The 21,993-nt window shown below is 47.2% G+C and overlaps 1 protein-coding gene across 1 annotated transcript; it reads right to left on the bottom strand.

Annotated features, from left to right (window-relative positions):
- Window positions 1-3,133: 3,133 nt before the first annotated feature.
- Window positions 3,134-21,550, bottom strand: GGA1 (golgi associated, gamma adaptin ear containing, ARF binding protein 1). The gene is made up of 17 exons (XM_081879468.1): window positions 21,054-21,550; window positions 19,369-19,453; window positions 17,909-17,984; window positions 15,035-15,133; window positions 14,390-14,513; window positions 13,569-13,669; window positions 12,976-13,056; window positions 12,231-12,368; window positions 11,200-11,281; window positions 10,711-10,818; window positions 10,306-10,464; window positions 9,675-9,739; window positions 8,449-8,624; window positions 8,042-8,328; window positions 6,557-6,726; window positions 5,011-5,121; window positions 3,134-4,751 (listed from the first exon to the last, which is right to left on the bottom strand). Exons 1-17 carry the CDS (start codon window positions 21,094-21,096, stop codon window positions 4,641-4,643), a joined length of 2,016 nt encoding a protein of 671 aa, XP_081735594.1. The 5' UTR covers window positions 21,097-21,550; the 3' UTR covers window positions 3,134-4,640.
- Between the last annotated feature and the right edge of the window lie 443 nt (window positions 21,551-21,993).

The raw sequence follows: 21,993 nt of genomic DNA, 5'->3' as shown, positions 1-21,993 counted from the left end.
GCTCGCCAGCTGCAGCTTCGTCACGCTGGCCACGTGACCCGGAAGTGTCTTCGGACGGTGACGGCTCCCAGCCTCTAGAGCGAGATGAGCGCGCAACCCTAGAGTCGGATACGACTGGCCCGTACGGGCAGGGGTACCTTTACCTTTACCTATTATCATCATCAATCATCATCATCAATCATCATCTCAGGTCCCCTCCCTAACCCTTTTAGTTAGGACTTCTCAGGGGCATGAATATCAAACATCATTAAAAAAAGGATCTGCTTTTCCTAGTGTACTTCTCTTCAGGTGCTACTGCAGACCAGAGAGATCGTAGAATCATCGAGTTGGAAGGAACCTCGAGTGTCATCTAGTCCAAGCCCCCCCCCCCCCCCGGTCATGCAGGAATCTCAATTAAAGCATTCATGACAGATGGGCATCCAGTGGGATAAGGAGGGAATATGCCATTTAGATGCCACTTTTGGGTTCCATGGGGAGGATCAAGCTTGGCCTACTCAGGAGAGAGCAGGCCACTAGGACAGAAACGGGATCTAAGCCCCAACAAAATAAACAAGAACAGAATTTATTGTTGCGGGACTGTGCCTACCATCTCAGAAGCTGCAATGCAGACAGAAGAATTGCCTATATGTTACGTCTATTAGAGAGGAAGCTGGAAACAACCTTCCTGATTCTTATCTGGACATATCAATGCTCAGTGACTTATCCTCAATGCCACTGCTGTAGCCCATCACACCACGATTCCTCATTGCTTGGAGAAGCCACACAAGTCATTTCTTTAGGCTCCTTTGGGAGGAAGGTTGGGATGCAAGTTGAAATAATAATAAACATTGCAAAAATGAATGACCATAATAAATTACTACTACTACTACTACAAATGATTAATTTCCAGCTTCCTTTTTTTGTAACCCAACCTGTTTCTACTAAGATATGTGTGGGAAGTCTACCTTACTGCAGAGGATTCAAGCTGTCAATAGTAGTGCCATATTGCTTAGAGGGTTGTTGCAAGGAATGGAACACGAGATTTGTGCTCTCTAGAGACTGCAGCAGATTTTGGACTCTTTTTTAAAGAGAGTTTGCAAGACAAGATCTTCAAGACAGCTCCTAAGCTGGAGATGCGAGCAGTATTATGCAAACAAGACACCCAGCTGCACGCTGTTAAGTAGCTACCTTCTGGCCTCCACAACCACTGCTGAATCCAGCTCTGCGACACACAGCAGCAATTATTGCTGCAGAGGCCTCTGCAAAAGGAGTGGGATGTGGGGAAGAAGAGGAAGTGTGAGCTCTGCACACAGCAGACCCAGCCACAAACGACAAGCCCACAAGTTTGAGCTGAGACCAAGCTTGCCGGCAGGAGGAAGAGGAGGAAGAGGTGACATTTTCCAGAGTTAATGCCTTGGTTAGCTTTGGTAACAATTCCACGCCTCCACAAATGCAGAAATAGCCTGGCTCTTGAGGAGATCATCGCACCATCGCAACCCTAACAAAAACAAGGAGCCAACGGTGGTTGCCATATTCGTGTCTTAATGTCACATGGATGTTCCTGGCACTGAAACAGGAATTGAGATAGAGGAACAGAAGCCGGGATGACTGGAAATAGTTGCTGGGGCTCAGAGTCCTCTAAAAAGATAAATGGCCCCTCTAATCCAGCCTTATGACCTCACAGTGGCCAACCAGATGCTTGTAGAAAGCCAGCAGCAGCACTCCATCCACCCGTGATTGTCAGCAACTGGTATTCAGAATCATAGAACTTTAGCGTTGGAAGGGACCACAAGGGTCATCTAGTCCAACCCCCTGCAATGCAGGTATGTGGGACTCAAACCCATGACCCTGAGATTAAGAGTCCCATGCTCTACCAACAGCACCTCCAATATGGTAAGTGGACTCCAGCCATCATGGCTGGTGGCTATCAATAACCTGATCCTCCATGGATTTGTCTAATCCTCTTTTAAAGACATCCCAGTTGGTGACCATCACTACCTTTTGTGGGAGCGAATGCCATAGTTTAACTATGTGTTGTGCCCCACCCCCGTCTTCAATCTTTCAGCAACATTCAGCTTCATTGGCTGTCCCTGAGTTTGAGCGTTATGAGAGGGAGAAAAACTTCTTATCCGCTTCCCCACACTTTGCATAGTCTTATACACCTCTATCATGTCCCCTTGCCTTTTTTTCTAACCTAAGAAGGCCCAAAGATCATCTCCTTTCCTAAAGGAGAGTTGCTTCAGCCCCTCAAGTGACTTCGGTTGCCCTTCCCAGCTCTACAAGGATCCTTTTTAAGGTGAGGCAACCAGAATGTAGATTTGTACAACTACATTATATTAGCAGGGTTTTTGTTTTGCAAATGGTTCAACGTTTACATCCTGCACCAGGTCTTGGGTGCCCCTTAAGTTAAGGGTTGCATCCCCTCTAGTCAGTTTCATGACCAAATGTTCCAGGGCACAGTCATTGCAGGCATCTAAAACCTCTTTGTCCTGACCGGAACATATGCAATTATACAGTCTAAACAATTAAAGCACCTGAAGTCACTGATTATTGCAGCACTTCCTCGATTGCAAAACGTAACAGAAAAAGTGGTCTCATTTTCCATTTCCGAGATGAACAGGGTTAATATTGGGGGGGGGGTTACTAAGTGATGCACAATTTTTACTTCCAACAACTTCCGGAGTATTTCTTGAAATCGACCATTTACAGGTGTGGAACTACAGACTGAGCTGTGCGTATTCCGTGCTTACAGATCCAAGTCTAGAATTGGGAACTGGGCGTGCATGTTAGTATCTTGAGAATTTCAACTTTTTAAAAAAGCAATTTCCTAGCCCTCAAGACAAAACATTTAGAATTAGGCAGACAGTGCTGCCAAAGCAGAGTAAAACTTCTGTGCCCTTACAACTAGGAGGGGTAGAGTAAAACAAATAAAAAACAAGCGTTTTTGCATAATATAGAGCACAGAATTCAGCTTTTCTCAAAATAGTATTTTGATGGTTTTTTTTAAAAGCACAGAGTACACACAGTAGTGACCGTGTCTAAGGTAGTGAGGATCAAGACAGGGTTAAGTGGAGAAATGACAAAGGCCTGCAAGTGAGAGATAAGCAGAGCATGGGATCCTCGTGCCCTTCCAATCAAGTCCTGACTAATGAGCTTCAGGAAAGAAATTGTTTTATTTCCCATTAATACAGCAGATTTCACACAGAGTCTATTTTAAAGTCCTTTTCCATAGGCAGAATTTTCACCAAAAATATATATACAAGCCTGTTTCAAGAACCAAACCAAACCGAATCTAGAAAGGGGTCAAAGAGAACCCTGAAAGAGACCAGAAAGTAAAAGTATCCAGTCACAGCAGAACCCCACTTCAGAAAGGCTTTCCTACCAAAAGGAGATAATTGTTGTCAGAAACAGGGACGTAAGCCCCCTGGGCAAAACATCGTTCTTCGCAATCCCACCCACTGCTCTGAACCGTAAAGCTCAAGTCCACCTGCCGGGGAGCAGCCTGTTCAGTAACTTGCTGAGGCCTCACTCCCACTCAGGCTTGAGGAGAACTCAAGTCAGTCAGAGTGGGTGCTTCCTAGCCCAAATCCTGTGAGCACACCAGTTGGTGGGCGGGAGAAGAGGGGCAGCTTCAGCTGGCAAAGGTCTGTGGGGAACCAGACATTGTTATGGCAACTCTTTCCTCCTCAGCGCCCTCCCGAGTACCAGGCCTGTGCCATATTTAGCTGTGAAATGCAGGAGCTCCACAGTGCCGCACAGGCAATATAGTGGGCCCCTCTTCACCCTGTAGGCAGCCTCTTGGTATTGTCGGCTTCCTCTCCCAGAAAGGAGAGAAGAGTGTGGACTACGTCCCCTCCCTTGCAGCTGCACAACAGGCCACAACTACCAACCCTTTGAACGTAAGGCATAATAGATGAGGCACACTACCCACTTTCCTCCTCGCCCATCCCATTAGCTGAGTCAGACTCGACCCACTGGTGGCTCATTCAGCATAGGGAGCGTTAGCCCACGGTCATGATCCAGCCCAGGGTGAAGGAAAGGCCTCATGAGCAAAACAGACCCAAACACCCTCCTGCTGTGTCAAGGCTGTTTTCCCAGCAGAGTCGTGAACAGGCGCCAACAACTAGGCCTCCGGTGGCAAAACGGTGGTGCCTTTTGCCCCATCTGAGACCCCAGGCCAGCTTCGTGTTGTGACACAGGGAAGCAGAGCGAGGGGCATCGCTCCCAAGTATCAAGCTTGTGTGTGGACAGCGTGGAGTGTGAAAAGAGCTGAAGGTTGGGAAGGGGGGTCAGGTCCAACATAACCTTAAGCAGGAAAGAGGAGGGGAAACGGTCCCAGGAGTCTCTCCCCGGACTTCTCGGAGCTGATCATGACTGCCCTCTTTCATGGGGAGAAAAGCAAGAGCCGGGAGAGCAAGGTGAGAGGAGGGGGCTCAGAAACCAAGTTAGAAGAATGGAGAACAACTTACTCAAGCAGCCCTGCCCCCACCAACCCCAGCAGGCCTCCCCTCGGCCCACTGTCCTCCACACACAGCCTACGGCCAGCTGCCAGCCATTCCAGTCTGAGAGCTTGGTCTGAGGGCCAGCCAGCTCTGGGAAAGCTCTTGTCCTAGAGGCGGCAGGATCCTTTGAAGCCAGACGCAGTGCAACGGCGACAGCAACTAAAGGTCGCCCCATGACTCTGGAGGGGGGAACTGGTCCACGTCGCCCATTTCATTGTAGGTTCGGTCGGCCATGGTGAAGGTCAGCTTGTATCGTAGTCTTACTTTCTCCTGGACAGAGGGAAAGATGAGCAACAGGTGAGGTTTCCCTTCTTATGGGGTGCCTCTTGCGCTCAAGGGGTTGTGCTTGAGGGTTTCCTACAGGCATCTGGGAAAAAGGTGGCGGACTCGAAGCGCAGCTGCACTGATCCCGCAGGGCTCTTAATAAAGGAGGGAGGGGGAAGAAAAAATGCTGGCAGGGCATTAGCAGTTTGACGCTGATAGGACAAGAAATGCCGCCCAGCCTACCCCCCTGCCGAGGTGCCATTACCTTCTGTGGGTTAGCAAGCAGGAGGACCTGGGTGATTGCAGTGGGGGGCACAATAGGGTTGAATGCCGGGAGCTCTGTTCCCGAGGGTGGCTGCAGCTTCACTTTCATCACCTACAGAAACGAGAGTGCATTAGGAGGATTCAGTGACTGACCTGAAGCTGTCAAAGAGCACAAACTGGAGAATCTCATAAACCTGCTTCTAAGCAGCCAAGATGGAAAGATCACCTGGTTAGAGTCTTCCACGTTCCATCTCCATCTACGCTGCTGTGAAAACAGCTCCCCCTAGTGCCAGAACCTTGATTTAATGCAATAATCTGGGTGCTTTGGGCTCAGGATTTAAGAAACCTGGCTCTTTCTTTTTCACAGTGGACGGCAGGAAATGTAAACCGGACCAATACTTTTCCCGATCTTTGACTGTTTTAGGGGGCAGGGTCCTCACATTTGGTGTTCCAAATACAGCTAATCTTTACAATGCAAGTGCCAATATACAACTGAGTACATAGAATCATAGAACTGTACAGTTGCAAGAGACACAACCCCCTGCAATGCAAAGAATCTTTTTGCCCAATGTGGGTCTCAGACCCACAACCCTTGAGATGATGCTAGACTACAATTTCCTGCCATCCGCATTCCTGACCACTGGCCATGCTGGCTGAGGATGATGGGAATCGAAGCCCAACGCTGGTCCCACACCGCTGGCATGGGGATTGGCAGCAAATGACCGCTGGGCCAAAATTTGAAATCGTCTTGCATAAAACAGACCACTGGCAGACAAAGCCCATGGACATCTTTTTTCAACTAGCAGCAGGACTCCAAGGTCTCAGGCAGGATCTTCCCTGTTTTAGCTCTGATATTTCAAGATCCTTTTAACAGAAGATGCCAGGGGAATGAACCTGAGACCTTCTGAAAATAAAGCATGGTTATTACCACAGAGCTACACCGCCTCCCACTCCTAAGTTATCAAAAACGGAGGCAAAAGGAATGTATGAAGATTGCACAGGTAGTGTTCATGGGGCCCTGGGAAGGGTTGCAGGCCTGCTGTCTTCCTCCACCTTCTCAAAGCAGTGTGGAGTAGTGGCTAGTGTGTTGCACTAGAACCTGTTTACAGTGGTGCCCCGCAAGACGAATGCCTCGCAAGACAAAAAACCCTCTAGACGAAAGGGTTTTCCGTTTTGGAGGTGCTTCGCAAAACGAATTTCCTATGGGCTTGCTTCGCAAGACGAAAATGTCTTGCGAGTTTTTCCGACTTCCCCCCCTTTTTCTAAGCCGCTAATCTGCTTATCCGCTAAGCTGCTAAGCGCTAATCCGCTAAGCCGTCAATGGGCTTGCTTCGCAAGATGAAAAAACCGCTAGACGAAGAGAATCGCGGAACGGATTCTTTTCGTCTTGCGAGGCACCACTGTATAATAAGAGTTACTTTTTAAATTGCTTTTAGTGATATTTATCTGTGGTTTTGGTTGCATCTTTTTTAATTCATGCTGTCAGTTGCTTTGCATCCTGCACCGAAAGGAAGTCAGGATATGAATGAAGTAAGTCAATAAAATACCTTGGGGACGGCAGACTGAAAGATGATGTTCCTAATGGGCAAGGGGGCTGTGCTGAGCATGGAGATGACCACTACTAGCACATCAGGCCGGTCAGGCAGAGAGTCCTTGGCAAAGTGGAAAAGGACGCGGAATCCATGCTGGTCATACACTGTCACCGGCAGGATGTTGCCTGGAGCAAAGACATACCAGGAGAACCACAGAAGAGAGAGGATTGGTTCATTCCGCAGAGGCAAACAATTCACTCGCTGGCTAAACGCAATCACATGTTGGACATTATAACATTTGAATCATAGAACTGTAGAGTTGGAAGGGACCCCAAGGGTCTTCTAGTCCACCCCCCTGCAATGCAGGAATTCTGCCCAGTTGTCCCTGGGTGGGCTCAAGCCACCAACCTTCTGGTTAGCTGCCAGACACAGTGACCCATTGTGCTGCCACAGGCGCCCTCTGGAGCCCAAACAAGGCTGAGAACAGCTTGTAACTCAATCTCCTTGTTTAATGCTGTTAAGTTAATAGCACATCCTTTCTCAGATGCAGCAAAGGCTGGCAACAACAGGTTTGTAAAGAGGCAAAGACACGTCAATTTCAATACTGAAAAGCAGATCCTAAGTCCTTCCCCACAGTCTCCTCCCAGCCAGGGCCGTCTTTACCCTGGGGTGCAAGGGGTGCAGGGCGCCCAGGTGCCGAATTCTGGGGGGCACCAGGCGCCCGCCACTGGAGCCGCCTAAGCTCTTAACTATTTACCTGTTACGAAATAATACATAATTTTGAGCAAGCTAGAAAAACAAAATACATATACACCTAGGTATTACCGAAATGTATACCTACCGTTTCACTAAAGGACTTTCAACTTTGTGTGCTCATTCACTAAAGACACGTTGTGCTAGCTGCGGTGCTTATCATTCACAACGGTGGTGCTTGTTAGACTCAATGATGGCACTTGTCATTCACAACAGTGCCGTGCATGTGAAATGAACTCATCAAAATATTATGTTCCATATTGTATTGAGCTGCTGTGCAGTGGCACCTTTGACACGACTGTTTCGCTAAACTAAATTTGGGGGCGCTGGGCAGATCTTTGCACCCTGGCGGCACATATGCTAAAGATGGCCCTGCTCCCAGCTAACACTTAGCCTCTAAAAGTCGGGGCAAGTGAAGATGCTTCGCAACAGGTGCAGAAGACCTTCTTGGGCTGAGACTTATTTACAAGAAGGGTTTCAACACATGGCGGCCTCCTGCATATGTGCTCTTTCCTACCAGTCCATCAGAGAGCTGAGAAGAACTAGGAGAGCCACCACCTTGCATCCTGGAGTTCAACACCTTGCTGGGAGGTAAGATTCATCAACCCACCCTGGCAAAGATCAAGCCCCTTCCACCCATCTGAGAGAAAAGGTGCTTGCAGAATGAATAGCCCCAAGTATCTCAAGCAGCTGAGCCAAGCCACCTGTCCCAGGGTAAGGCCACCCTCCACCTCTGCCCAGACTCACTTGGTTTGATGGATTCCAGAGGCACCGTGACGTTTGTCAGTGAAATTTCCAGGGGGGATGTGGAAGCAGGGAGACCTGCTGTGGGGAGCGTGGCTCCAGAAGGTGTTGGGGGCCCCCGAGGAACTGCGGCAGGTGCTGGCTGCTCGGAGGACAGGGGCAAGGGGGCAGGAGGGTTTGAAGAGAGGCTCGGGAAGAGAGGCAGGGTGCTGCTGGTGCTCACAGCTGGGCTGGAAGTGCTCTTGTTTTGGAGGTCGCGCAGTGTCAACCGTGGCGGGGGCTGCTTTTCCCTGCAAAGTGGGCAAGAGAGACACAAGCTGTTGAGAGAAGGAGCAGGAAGACGGGCTTCCACTTCAGCCAGAAGCTGCTCTCCCTCCTCGCAGCTGGCCCTTCCCCACCTTGCTTCCTACCATCTGACTTGCAGAGACCCTGGGGGAAGAGACTGTTGCATCAAAGTCTTGCCCAGCAGATCCAGGTCATCCATGCCGCTGGCAGCAGGAGGTGTCGTAGCAGGTGGTCCAGCATCAGCTTTCCCTGCTGGGGTGGGTGGGGCTGGGGGCGCGCCAAGTTCAGGGCTGTCAGAAGACTGCAGTGGAAAGAGAAGAACTAACAGCAATGCAACCAAGAGCAAGCAAACTGAAGCAAAACCCCTTGGCAGGGAGATCAGCAATATTACCACCCAGTACAAAGAACACAGTTCAATACATGGCCTTCGACACACGATGACAGCTCTGGCAAACTACTGTGATCCTGCTTCAGAACACAGCTGGAAGGACTGCAGTGGTTTGCAAGTTTGTACATTTCCACAGAGCAGACTTGCACAAGCCCCACACTGACAGCACCACTCAAGGAATGATGGGGATGATGAGAATGTTATTACTACAAGGTTTGGCGCTGATGCATGGAGCTAAAAAGGGGGTCCCATACATACCAACAATGCAGCAGCCAGAGATTAATGTGCACTCTCAAGCAATAGAGGGAAACGCCTGTTCACCCACAAAAATAAGAGGCAACTCTCCATTTGCTGGAGACGTCATATGATGAAGGGAAGCTGCAGCCTCAAGCTACTTCAATCCTTTTCTCTCCACTCCAAGAAAGCAGGACTTCCCCTTCCTCTCACAAAGACCACTAGGAGCAGGGAGATTGGTTTTCATGTGCAATGGAGCTTTGTTCTAGTCCGACTGAAAGTTCCCCCCGTTCCCAGTTGAAGAGCCAACATCCTGAAGTGGTAGTAGATGATGAGAACTACCCCAGAATTTACAGCATTTCCTTCATACGTTACTTCTGCATAGAAACCACATGCACACACAGATTGCCATATTCAATGATTGTATGTATGTATGCATGTTTCCCCACCACCAGCCCTTTTACACATGCTGTGGGAATATAGTCAGTTTCAGTTCTTCAGAATACGCACTCTGAGCAAAAATACACACATGCAATCTTCAGTTGTGACCATCCACGTGCAGGTTTCATAGGACAAATTCAGTGGAGAAAATGAATAGTTTGGCCTTACAGGTGACCTTCTTTCCTCCTTGAAAAACCTGCAGCATCAGCTGCAGTTCTTCTCCCATCCCAAAAGGGTTCTGAATTCTCTTAAAAAGAAATTAATATTTTCTAAAAACCAAGCCCTTACCTGAAAATTGTTCCAGCCACTGTTATCTGTACCCTGGGCTGAGGGAGTTGCTGGATCATTAAGCCCTAGAGAGGAGAAGAAAAAGATAAAGGAGATCCCATGATGCCAGAATGGAGAATCCAAAGAGCGTAGGACCAGGCAGAGGTTTGTAAACTGTATCTTGCCTTTGGAACCCCCTTTCAGGGAAGGCCACCTCTCATCTTCCTTAATGGCCTTCTGCAAACTGGTAGAGCCTTCCTTGGGCTCTGAGGTGCTCTCTTACAGAACGGTGGTGGTGGTGGGTGGGTGTGTTTTTAAAGATTACTGTTGTATTCTGTTATTTCCTGTTTCACTCTTACCCTGCAATAGTTGTTTTAGATTGTTAATATGTGGTTTTTGTCCTTGTCTTTAAAGGTGTTGAGCTCTATGGAGGGCAGAAGGGGTAGTGTTTTAAATAAATATGTACAGCAGAGAAACTGGAGAAGGAGGTCCTCCTATACTCCCACCAGGTTTGGTGGAGAAACTAACCAGTTTCCCCCTTACATTTCATGATCACAAACATCTTCCCGTTTTGCCCAGCCCCATTCCGCATACTCCTTGAACGCCAGACACTTTCCATTTCCCGGTGGCTTCAGAGTTTCCCTGGACTCACCTAATGACATGAGCTCGTCATCCAGCAGAGAGACGGAGCTGGTCTGCTCTGGCACAGAAGTTGCTGAGCCACCACTTGAGAAGCTTGGTAAGGCTGGGTAGGAGGGGCTTGTGGTTGGCATGTCGAGTCCGGATAGATCCAGAAGTGCTGAAGTGCTGCCTATGAGAAGAGGCAAGCAAGTCAATTATGCTAGTTAGATGCTTGTTCCACAATCCCCTGTTTCCTATATTTTCTGCTCAGCTGACCCAGCCCTATTGCCAAGACCTTCCTCCTTCCACTTCCGTAATTGCAAGTTTGGATGCCCAACCAATTTCACTCGGCAATATTTCGTGGTCAGGTTCTTGCTTTGGAAAGGACAAAGCAAAACCTTCCCTTTAGGGCAGTCCGTTCCTTGGGCTTCCTTACCTGGGAGACAACCAGCCGCAGTCTCACCATTGATCTCCTCTCCTTTCACAAGCTGCTTGTAGAGGTTGATCACTTGCGTCAGGTTGTCATTGGCTTGCAAAATTTCCGCTGCAACAGGAGGACAAAGATAATGATCACAGGGTGCCCCAGCACCCCATTATTCAACAAGAATGTGTGTGAATGTTGAAGTCTAAAACTCGATTTTCCACAACAAGAATGTACCGCATTGCTAAAAGCATGTAGATGGCTACTGAGAGTTAGATTGTCATCCTGGTGTGTCTACTGATGCAATTAAAGTACAGTCTTCGCTTATCCAGTTCTGAAATTTGGAATATTTTCTCAAGGACCTCCACCCACCCATCCAAGTAGCCTGTCCTGAACAGCTCAGCATGAGGTGGAAGTAGGGAAGCTGAGGGGTGGGGGTGGGAATGAGAATGGGTAAGAATAGGAAGGCCCTTGTCACCATCTAAGGTGGCAGACTGCATTTACCTAGTGCCTCATCGTTGTCCTCTGTATCACTAGCAAGCCGAAAAAGCATGGGCCTCATGCGCTCACAACGCTGGTACAGCTCCTGCAATGGGGAAAGAGTCGGTTTCATAATATGCTCTCTTGGAGTTATATACAGCAGGGATCGCAATTTGGCTCACTAGTTCACCCCCCCCCCCAGTCTCACACACCTGCCCACACCTGATATCACAGGTGATGTCACGTGTGGGTCAGGTAGAGAAACGGCACAAGGAACACCTGGGAACCTTAAAAAATGCTTCTGGCTGCTCCTTGACAAAGGAGACTTGCTGTCAGTGGCAAGAACCAGACTGGCCCTGGAAAGCAAGCCCGGCTGAGATCAACAGTTAGAGCAAGATCCAAAGCAGGGCTTGCTTTCAGTGCAAATATTCCTTTGCACTGCCAACCTGAATTCAAGCAAGCAATGCAAAGGATCTTCCCCAGCAGGTGGAACTCAATTCATGCCCACAAAGGAAATCTGTTACATTGGATCACCTGATGTCATTGTGATGCCAGGATTGACAGGTCCTGCCCACTTGTCAAAATGGCCTGCGAGGGTGGGGGATGGTCAGGATCTAGACCTCCAGCTGGAACCTGCTCCCCACTCCTGATATAAAGTCTAAAAACACAATTCTTTTGTATTTGGGGAGGTTTCTGAAATTCCTGTAATATTTATGGTTTGTGTCAATTTGAAATCATCATTAATTTCACCAAGTCCAGCTGAAGGAACTACAGTTGTACATTGGATCCTGAACACATTGCGAGTCAAACGTTTTGGCTCCCGAACACTGCAAACCCAGGTGGTGTTCGGGTTTGTGAACGTTCTTTGGAACTCAAATGTCCAACACAACTTCCATGGCTTCCGATTGGCTGCAGGAGCTTCCTGCAGCCAACCAGAAGCCGCACCTTGGTTTCTGAATGTTTTGGAAGTTGAACAGACTTCCAGAACAGATTCCGTTTGACTTCCGAGGTACCACTGTAAAAAGCTGCCACAACTAGGACAGCTCTTTTCTTACTTTCATTAGGTCCTCGCTACTCTCGGTCGTCTCCCCTTTGCTGTAGTTATTCACCATCTCAGTCAGGAGCTTCACATTGTTGTTCACTTCCTCAATGGCGTTCACCCTCTTGGAGATCTTCTCCATTCGCTTTTGGTCCTGGAAGAAGTGGAAGGGTGAGAGCAGCTGGGATTTCTTCCTTACCCCTCTGGAAAACTCAGAATAAGTGGCCCACTTTCTGGAATGCCACGTGGAAGGGACTCTGGTTTGGACAGTGATTTGAGACCCTCCAGTTTTACACCACCGACACCGCTGCATGCTGGGAGAATGCCACAACACCCTGGACACTGGGGGACATTACCCAGCTGCATTATAGAGAACTATTACAGCTCCTTTTACAACAGCAAACTGTACTTCTGAAGCTCAAGAATCTCTTTCCCCCTCCACCCCTCAGCACAACAGCAAAGGACAACCTAGGAACAGGTAAAAACACACCACCCATTTTCTTGCTCTGCTCCAGCCAGGTATTTTACTGTTCCTCCCCTCAACCCAATGTGGACGGAGGGACAAGGGCTTGAGGGCTTGACACAGAATGGAATCCGGGTTCGAATCCCTGCACAGATATGCAACTCACTACCTGAACAGGGTTGCCGTGGGGGTACGACTCTGCTCTAAGATCCCTTGGAAAAGAGCAGAATGGCACACAAACGGCACAAACCTGGTTGACAGCTGGAGGTGGAAAGAGTTCTCAGTGGGGAAAGCTTACCTCCTGAACCATCTCTTTGATAAGTTTGTTGGCAGCCCGGAGGTCCTCGGGGTGGGAGCTTTTGAGCAGGCGAGCCAGCATCTGCAAAGGCACATAGATCAGAGGAAAGCAGGCCTGAGGGGCAAACAGGCTGCTCTGGGAGCATTTCTGTACCCCTGCCTTACAGCTTGTAACCACTTAGCCCAACAACTATATATTGGGACCTGCCAGAACCCTAAGGATCCCCTTGTTTGGCAGTTCCAGGCAGGCAGCAAAAACAAGAGGTCTCTTGAACCCACCACACATGGTTGGTAGCTTACATTTAGCTTGGTAGCCTGCTATAACATTCCAGTCTCTTAGCAACAAAATAGGAAATTAAGATGTTTAAAGGGAATACAGGGGGAAATTCCACCATTTTTGTGGGAGACTTTTTCCTGTTACTGCAGGGGAAACAAACTGCAGCAGGTAAGAAATTCAGAAAATTTAAAGGGGCTGATAGAGGCTCCTTCTGAACCTGGAAGTATTTCCCCCAGTTAACCTTGAGAAAGCGGAAAACTCTATCTTGGATGAACAAGAAAAATGAGAAAAGTTAAAGTCATCTATTTAGTGCTTACTTTGGACTTCTCTTCATCATCAAAGATGACATTCTTTGGCCTGGGAGGAGGCAGCGGGAAAGGGGCATCGTCCGGCAACTTGGGGTCACATTTTACAATCCCTGCAAGCAAACAGCAGTTTTTACCAACTTAAAGGTCTCTGCATTTCTCATGGTTTTTGTTATGAAATAACAATGACAGGGGAATGTTCAGTTCTTAATACAGTGGTACCTCGGGTTACATAAGCTTCAGGTTACATACTCCGCTAACCCAGAAATAGTGCTTCAGGTTAAGAACTTTGCTTCAGGATGAGAACAGAAATCGTGTTCCGGCAGTGTGGCGGCAGCAGGAGGCCCCATTAGCTAAAGTGGTGCTGCAGGTTAAGAACAGTTTCAGGTTAAGTACAGACCTCCGGATCGAATTAAGTACTTAACCCGAGGTACCACTGTACTATCCTTCCAGTGCTGCTGATGTGCAGTTCATGGTTTTTTTTTAAATGCCAAAACGTTAACCAATATGGTGTAGTGGTTAGAGAGGGTTGGACTAGCCCCTGAGAGACCAGGGTTCAAACTCCTAATGAGAAATAAAGCTCACTAGGTGACATTGGGCATGTCACAATTTCTCAAACTAACCTACTTCACAGGGCTGCTGTGAAGGTGACATGGGGAGGGGGGAGAGAACCAGGTATACCACTTTGAGTTCCCTGGAGGCAAAGTTGGGAAATAAAATGTAAAAAACAAATAAATAAAGCTTGACAAACTACATTCTTCTGCATCAGAACACATAGCTGGGGGCGGGCTGGGGAAGCCATGGATTCTCTGGGCTCAGAAAGGGTCTCTCACCTTGTTTTTTCAGCATCTGATAAGCCTCTGTAATCTTCACTTCATGGGGCAGACCCAACGTCCAACTATACAACAGCTCCAAGATCTTGGATTTCACTTTCTCTGGGGTTCGGCTTCCTAGATACTGAGGGAAACAAGCACACACCCACATCAAACATGACGGGACTTAGAGGAGGAATTTATATTGGGAGAAAGGCTTGCACTGTGGTTCCAGAGAGCTTTGTAACAAGCTCAAGGTGACATTTTGTGTACTTGGTTGGAGTGGAAAGTGAAGATTTACCCCTTTGCTGTATTTTGAAAGTTAAGGAGTCCAGACCAAACCATCTGTAGCTGCTGGCAGAATGGAATCTGATCTCTACTTCAGCATTCCCACAAAGGGAGAAGGGGGATTCAAATGCCAACCTGAGGCTTTCTGTAAGCATGAGTGAGGACACAAATCAAAGGAACAAATAAAAGACATATTCTGTCAAGCAGCTCTGGATTTCCCACGCTATTGCCATAAAGCCAATGTATATCCCTAAATTGCCTTCTGGAATCTAAGTCTGCTGAAAAGTCTGCATGGCGTAAAACAGTTTCTTCTTTGCTTTTTAATGAAGCCTATGTCGCCACCCCTCTTGTTCCTGCCACACCACTGATGGGACTCACCTTGGGTGACACCACCTTGATGAGCTCGTTAAGGAAGCGGAACTTGCCTACTTCGTCATGGAAGCGTTTGCCACAGCTTTTCATACAGGCCTCCAGCACCTGTGCATGTGCAAGACAGCAGGGAGTGAGCACAGATATCTAACCCCCAGGAGGCCCTAATCCCATTCCCTGCTTCAGGGTGCAATAGAACAGAGGGCTGGGAAGCTATTTAGAACAGGGCACAAACAGCACCCTATGAAGTATACGTACCAGAAGACATCACACGTTTCTTCCCGTTTTTTAAAAAAATGTACTACCTTGTTTATCATTTTGTCCTCCAGATGCCCATACTCACAGCAGTGAGCCTCATCATTGTGCTTTACATTGATGTTTGGCTGAATCCAGCCAGTAAATCTACTCCAGCTATTAATAGGGTCCCTTGGAGACCTATTTTAAGCTCCCACGTGGCTCCCTGAACAAGTTACCTTCCCTATCTCACAGGGCTGGAAATAATCAAAGGGAATCCCATCTGAACTCAATGCAGAATTGGCCACCACTTCCTGACACCTCTGGGGTACATCTCTGAGTAGGGGCTGAATCTCCTTATCCCAGGCATAGGGAACCTACGGCCCTCCAGGTGTTTGTTCCCATCATCCTTGCATTCCCTTCATGCATAATGACACAACCACTCAATGACATGTGTTGATCAATGTTTGCTGTTCCCAGAGACTCAAAAGATCCTGCCCTCCTCCGCTGCTGTGTGCACAGGTGAGTAGAATTCATTAGACACACTGAATGCTGCAAGAGTATCCTTATTAGGCACCTGATCCCATATTTCACATGTCAGTAGTCAGATGAGAATTTACTCTTTCCCAAGCTCTTATGTGCCAATTGCATTTACTCTTCTTAGAATCCGAAAGCTTCTATCACATCAGCAGAAGGCACCCTGGTCAGAGTCCCCTCAATTCATGATACAAGATGAATGTAAGGAGTGGGGCCGGAAGAAATAACAGGGATTTTCCAGTTGTGACTATAAATTTCATTTTAAATAGAACACCATTTGAGGCATTTTTATTCAAATGTTTTTAAATTGATAGTTTATGGATTTCTTTTTAATGTGATATTTCTAAGTACCCTAATTTTTGTTTGGCAATTTATTTAGCATTTCCGCTCATTTAATTATAAGCACTTTTATTGCTCCTAACCATCTAAGGCAACTGTTTTGTGTGGATGGGGAACAAATCCTGTATGCCATAACCGTAATGCACAATTGCCACAGGCAAGGCAAGTTCCTAGTCGTCATGGCTGTAAAGAAGCATTCAACAAGAGAAATGCAGTTTCTCAAAGGAGCTCAGATATTTTGAAAGAAAATAATCCCATGACTTCAAGAAGCTGGCTCATGACTCTAAAGAGGTGGTATGAAGAGGAGCAGAACTAGAATAATTGGACTTGTGAAAAAGTACTTGTCTCACTCGCCATCATGCCAGAATTACTCACTGAAGATAAAATTCAAAATATGGGATGCTTTGTGAGACATCACAGAAGTGGAGAAAAAATATATATTGGCTGTGATTCACTTTTTCATCATGCAACTATTTACATAAGACAACTGTTTACATCTCAATAACTATGACTTAAAACAACTTTTCTACAATGCTTCAATGTGTGTCCAAGAAAAGTACCATTCCTAGCCCTTGTATGCACTGTTTTCAATTTATTTACTTCTTAAATAGTCCAAGAGCCACTGTCAAGAAAATACCAGTTCAAAAAATTGAGACTGAAGTCAGGTTCCATGGTGTAAAATAATGGAAGAGAATACTTAAGTCATGGATGAAAAGACCTTCATTAGGGTGGAAAACATAACTGGCTAGAATACTTCCTAAATAATATGTAAGGGTGGGGGGATCCTCTTCCACTTTATATAGGACAGCACTGGCTTTATGAGCATGTGGGAAGTGCTGTGTATGAAAGACTATGATAGAAGAGCCAAGACAAAAAACCATGTGTGGCGTAAGCAAACGATTTTTTATTCACGATCTTTACGTTTGTCCATCTGAGGATCAGAAATTAGCCTAGGAAATCTATTTGTTCTTAATCTCTTTGGAGGCAGTAGTGGGAGGACTGGGAAAACTTCCTTCCCTGCAATGTGAGAGTTGGTTCACTTGTTTCTCTTATCTGATTTTTCATTGAGATGTACATAGTGTACATAATCATCAGGTCCATTCAAGCCCCAATTCTATATTGATCCTGTGTCTAGAACCACACAAATCAGTTGTAACTTGCCAAAGTGTTTCAATGGAGGCTGTTGGCTTGAGCAAGTTTTTCACCACTCCTCTGGGCCAACACTCCCCACATCATCCCTGAACATAGCTGTCAACTTTTCCCTTTTCTTGTGAGGAATCCTATTCGGAATAAAAAAAGGGAAAAGTTGACAGCTATGTCCTTGAAGTGCTGAAAACAATGGGACTAGAGTGCCTCTTCCGAAATACTGAGAATCCCATGAGAAAACAAAAGCATCTGGCAAAACTATCTGACCTGCTGCTATACAGTGAGGGGACTCATCAACCCTCCTGAGCCAACTGCCTCTGCCTTCGAATAGATTCGTGTTAAGCTTTGGTCAACTCCTGCCCAAGGCTGCATCCAAAACGTAGTTATGACACCCCAGACTGAGATATTCACACAGAAACTTCACCTCCCTCCTTCCAGCCTTTAGTCCAGGTGTGGGGAACCTTTGGCCCTCCAACTGCAGCTGAACTAAAACTCCACAACATCCCTGACCATTGGTCATTCTTGCTACGGCTGACTGGAGTTGTGGTTCATCAACATTGGGAGGGCCAACAGTTCCACACGCCTGCTTTAGCTAAAACTGGCAGGAAATGGTTCACAACCTCTTACCGTAAGAGCCTGAATGGCTTCCCATTCTTGTGGAGACTGGATCTTGTGGGCTAGAAGTCGAGTGGCAAGCGGTGGGCTGAATGATAAGACACAGGAATGGTTACTGAAGGACTTGCTGCTGTGATAAAGATCTTGTTGTGAAAACACTTGGGGCAAATGGTCTGGCTTTAACTCCTGTGTGTGCTTCAGTTTGCAGGACCTGCTGGACGCCTTCTTTTACTCCCGTGTTCATTTTATTTCACAGTCCAATTAGCTCCAGCAACTTCAGCACACTTTTGATGCAGTTTGGTTTACAGCACTCTCCAGCTACAGCAGAATTGGGCTTGCAGCCAAGACACCCAGCCACTGTCTCTGCCTGTCCCTCCTAGCTCAGCTGATCCCATTAGCAGTTGTTGTCAGGCAGCCCCCAGAGGCCAGGCAGCAGCAGCATCTGAAGCAACTGAGGTTGCCTAGGTTTCTGAAATGGAATTGCCCCTGACAGATCAGCGGTTATGGCATTTTATTGAAAGCCTTTATGTAATTTACTGTGGTTTCCCAGACCATAATTTCAAGGTCTTAGGTTTGGAAGATATGTAGCAGCAGTAATTTGAAATACATTAGAAGTAATTTGAAATAGTAGTAATTTGAGCAGATTATAGGTCAAATTTGTTTTCTGTTGCTCCAGAGTAGGTGTAGCCAACATGGTGCCCTCTAAGTGATGCTGGACTACAAATCTCATCATCCTTTCCATGCTGGCTGGGGTCTGAATAGTCTATCCCATGATGAATTCATAATCCTAATTCAAGACCTTTGTCAAAGACTCCAGTAACCCAGAATGGCCACACTGTGAAACCTGACTCACTACTGACAGAGAGGTGTGCCATGTTCCCATTTCCTTATACACTATCTGTTTATTATAGCCCACCCACACAGCACAGCAATTATTTTTTGCAATCTGCTAAATCCCCATAGCATTTAAACAGGTTTACCCCACACAATGTATTTCTCTAACTCTGCATTCATACTGTGCCATCAAACCTTTTCAGATCTGATTTTGTGCATACCCATCCAATAAACCATGTCTTCTTTAACTAATTCCTTTTTCTATTTGTCATTCCATCATCCCCCAACTCCTGACTACTTCACAAAGAAGTAGGTTCCCATTTTTAATATCTAACACCCCCCCACACAAATGTTATCCCAATGAGAGAAAACGCAGTTTCATGTAAAATAAGAAAATGAACCAAAGTCTTAGGACATCAATGTACAAATGAAGGGGGGGGGGGATGACAAAACACAAAACCAGAAGAGCAGAAACAACAGGGTGCTGGTGCAGCCATATGCTTCTTCTGAATGCTTTTCTAGAAGCCCCTCATTAAACCAGTTATTTGGAGTGACTCAGGCTACTTCTTGAGTGGCATCCACAGACAAAACAGTTAATCTATCTATAATCTGTAGGGCAACAGATTAGGTATACTAACCCCTCTAGTTCCTTATTGAGCTGGTCACAGAAAGCATTAATGCTGTCCCATTCCAGGTCCTTGTTCAGAGGATTGGTAGCTCTATCTGAATTGATAAAGAAAAGAAAAACTTCTGTCAAGAGCAGATCTTACCTGCAAGGGGAACAACAGTTTCCCAGAGTGGTCTTCCAACGGTATCCCACATAAAGGGAAGTTTAAAAAAAGACAGTTTCCTGCAAGGGTGCCACGACATACAGTGGGAATTAGGCAACTGAAAGAGGTCATAACTCAGGAAAGTAGCACATGTCTTGCATGCAAAAAGTCCCACGTTCAATCCCTAGCACCACTGCTTGGAAAGCTCTTTCAAAGCAAGATTAGAAAAGATCTGCGAGTGCCATCCACAGTATGACTCAATCTAGATAGCTTCATATGATCATGAATGAGATCTGGGACTGGAGGATAGAGTGGTTCAGTCTAGCTCCTCAGCTCTTGGGAAGATGACATACCCACATTTTCACCAGCTTACATTATTAAGTATCATGTTTAAAAAATGAAGTGAAATGAAGCTGCATTAAGGACCAGATGCTCACCATAGCCAAAATAACTACACTGGGTTTTGTTTGTTTGTTTGTTTGTTATTTTGCTTTCATCTTGGTATACCTAATCAACAATCTTCTGGCACAAGAAGAAGAACATGCCTTTTTATAATGATCAACCAACTAGGTTAAACCTAAAGCATTAATCAAGCCGCTTTGGAGAACAGAATGACACAATGATCTCAGTATGGATAGATAATAAAAGGGGCAGAAAGAAGCTCTAGAAAAGATATACAGCTTAAAGACCAACAACCATATTGTGACAGAAGTTTTCACAGACCAGAACTCACTCTCGTGTGAAATGGATTTAGACCTTCAAAATGGATAGCCCCCAAATGAAACCTGTCCACTTCATTTTGGGGTCGATTGTTAGCCCAAGCTAATGTCTCTTTCCCTGTCAATTCAAGTGCAAATTATGGGTGATATCCAATCTTACTCACACTCAAGTGCAGAACCAGGAAGATCAGTGGACTTAACTTTCAAGTATGACTTCACTGGGTATTGCCTATGTCTCTGAATGTATTTTAAGCACCTCTTGCTACTTTACCACCAGAGCTGACAAGAGTGTGGTAGGAGAGGCGTCTCTTCCCCTCTCTTTCAGTGGCTGCGCACATTTGAAAGTTATGTTTTTATTATGACTTTTTTTTTTGCACTGGATCAGATCGTTATAAGGTGTGTGATCTTTGTTGTGTGCATGTGTAAACCGCCTTGAGTATGGTAATGTAAAAAGGCGGTTTACTAATTAGAAATGAAATGGGGAAAATAATAATTCTAGGTGCGCTTGACTGCAGAGCAAGCCTACTGAATCCAACAGCACTTTACTTGGGGTGCGTATTCCTGGGACACGCCTGCACATTCGCACGTTACGAACTGTGTGGGTCGGGGCCGGGGAGCAAAGCATCCCGGCGATTCGCGAGGAAACAAAAGCGAGAAGGGGGGCGTCTGGGCTGCTACCTGGCCCAGAGCTCCCGAGCTCCGTTCCCCGTTGAGCGTTAGGCCCAGGGCAACGATTCCCCTCAGGACCAGCACCTGCGGCTCCGGGTGGGGCTAGAAATCCCCGAGGGGCTAGAAATCCCCGAGGGGGCCCCTCCCTCCCCCCCCCGCACTCACTGATCCTCGACTCCAACGTCTCCGCCTCCATGCCAGGCTCCATCTGCTCCCGGTTTTCCCTCCCGGCTAAAGACGCGACGTCCCTGCCGCCCTCCCGCTCCGGCGGCGCGGAGCCATAGAGAAGGAACTGCTCCAGAGAACAGTCTAGAGAGTGGGCCGTTCTTGGAACTATAGACAGCCGCGGAAGTGAGGGCTAGAGCGCCCCCGGGAGCGGGGTTTTAAAAAAAAGAACCAAAGAAAAACCAACAACCCCGTCCGCCGCTTCCTCCTCCGAGTCACTGAGGTTGACAGGCTGGGCCTAGAACGTCCCCGAGGGCGGAAGTGAAATGGGCACCGAGCGCGGTTGATATCCGTATGACGAGTTTACGAGTAGCGTAAACTTCCTGGGCCGCGGCGGAAACGACCGGAGCCGGAAGCCTGGCATAAGGGCCGGGATAGTCCTAGACGAGAGAAAGGAAAACACAATGGTTTTCAAGTCCTATATTGGAGATTGGTTTTTCATCTCTATGGTACAACGCGGAAGCCGCTGACGGGATATCATAGAGGAATAACGCCTGGGCCTAGAACGTCTATGATTTGCCACCGCTTGTGTCAAGGTGGTTGGTGGCCTTTGATTGGAGCGCGACGGCTTCCGCTAGAGAGACGGGAAGGGCGGGGCGGGGGAGACGTAGGGAGTAACTTCCGCTCTGAGTCCCGTGTCCTTGTTTGAAAATTTACAGAGAGGAAAGGGCGCATAGCTGCCATAGGGCGTTGCTATCGCGGAGGCGGGGTTATGGGTGGCGCGGTTTGATTGGTCGACGGCGGGAAAGGGCGTGGCTAAGGGAGAGAGCTGGTGGGAGCCGTTCTGTAACGTCTGAAGGCGTTCTCCGTGTTGGTCTGTCACCTTTGTGGGGCGCATTCATGGCAAAAATGCGCCTAGCCAGTAAAGCAACACAAAGGC

This window comes from Podarcis erhardii (assembly GCF_964252035.2).
Source record: "Podarcis erhardii genome assembly, chromosome: 10".
Taxonomy (NCBI): domain Eukaryota; kingdom Metazoa; phylum Chordata; class Lepidosauria; order Squamata; family Lacertidae; genus Podarcis; species Podarcis erhardii.
The sequence above is the reverse complement of the archived record's forward strand: the minus strand, read 5'-3'. Positions and strand labels throughout refer to the sequence as shown.

Bases quoted from the DNA above. Each gene is read 5' to 3' on its own strand.
- GGA1 (XM_081879468.1), bottom strand. From the start codon at position 21,096: ATGGAGCCTGGCATGGAGGCGGAGACGTTGGAGTCGAGGATCA. The intron at 13,057-13,568 runs GTAAGCACTAAA...GTGCCTTTGCAG, and splicing joins ATGATGAAGAGAAGTCCAAA to ATGCTGGCTCGCCTGCTCAA. The intron at 9,740-10,305 runs GTGAGTCCAGGG...TCTCCTCTCTAG, and splicing joins TGACGAGCTCATGTCATTAG to GGCTTAATGATCCAGCAACT.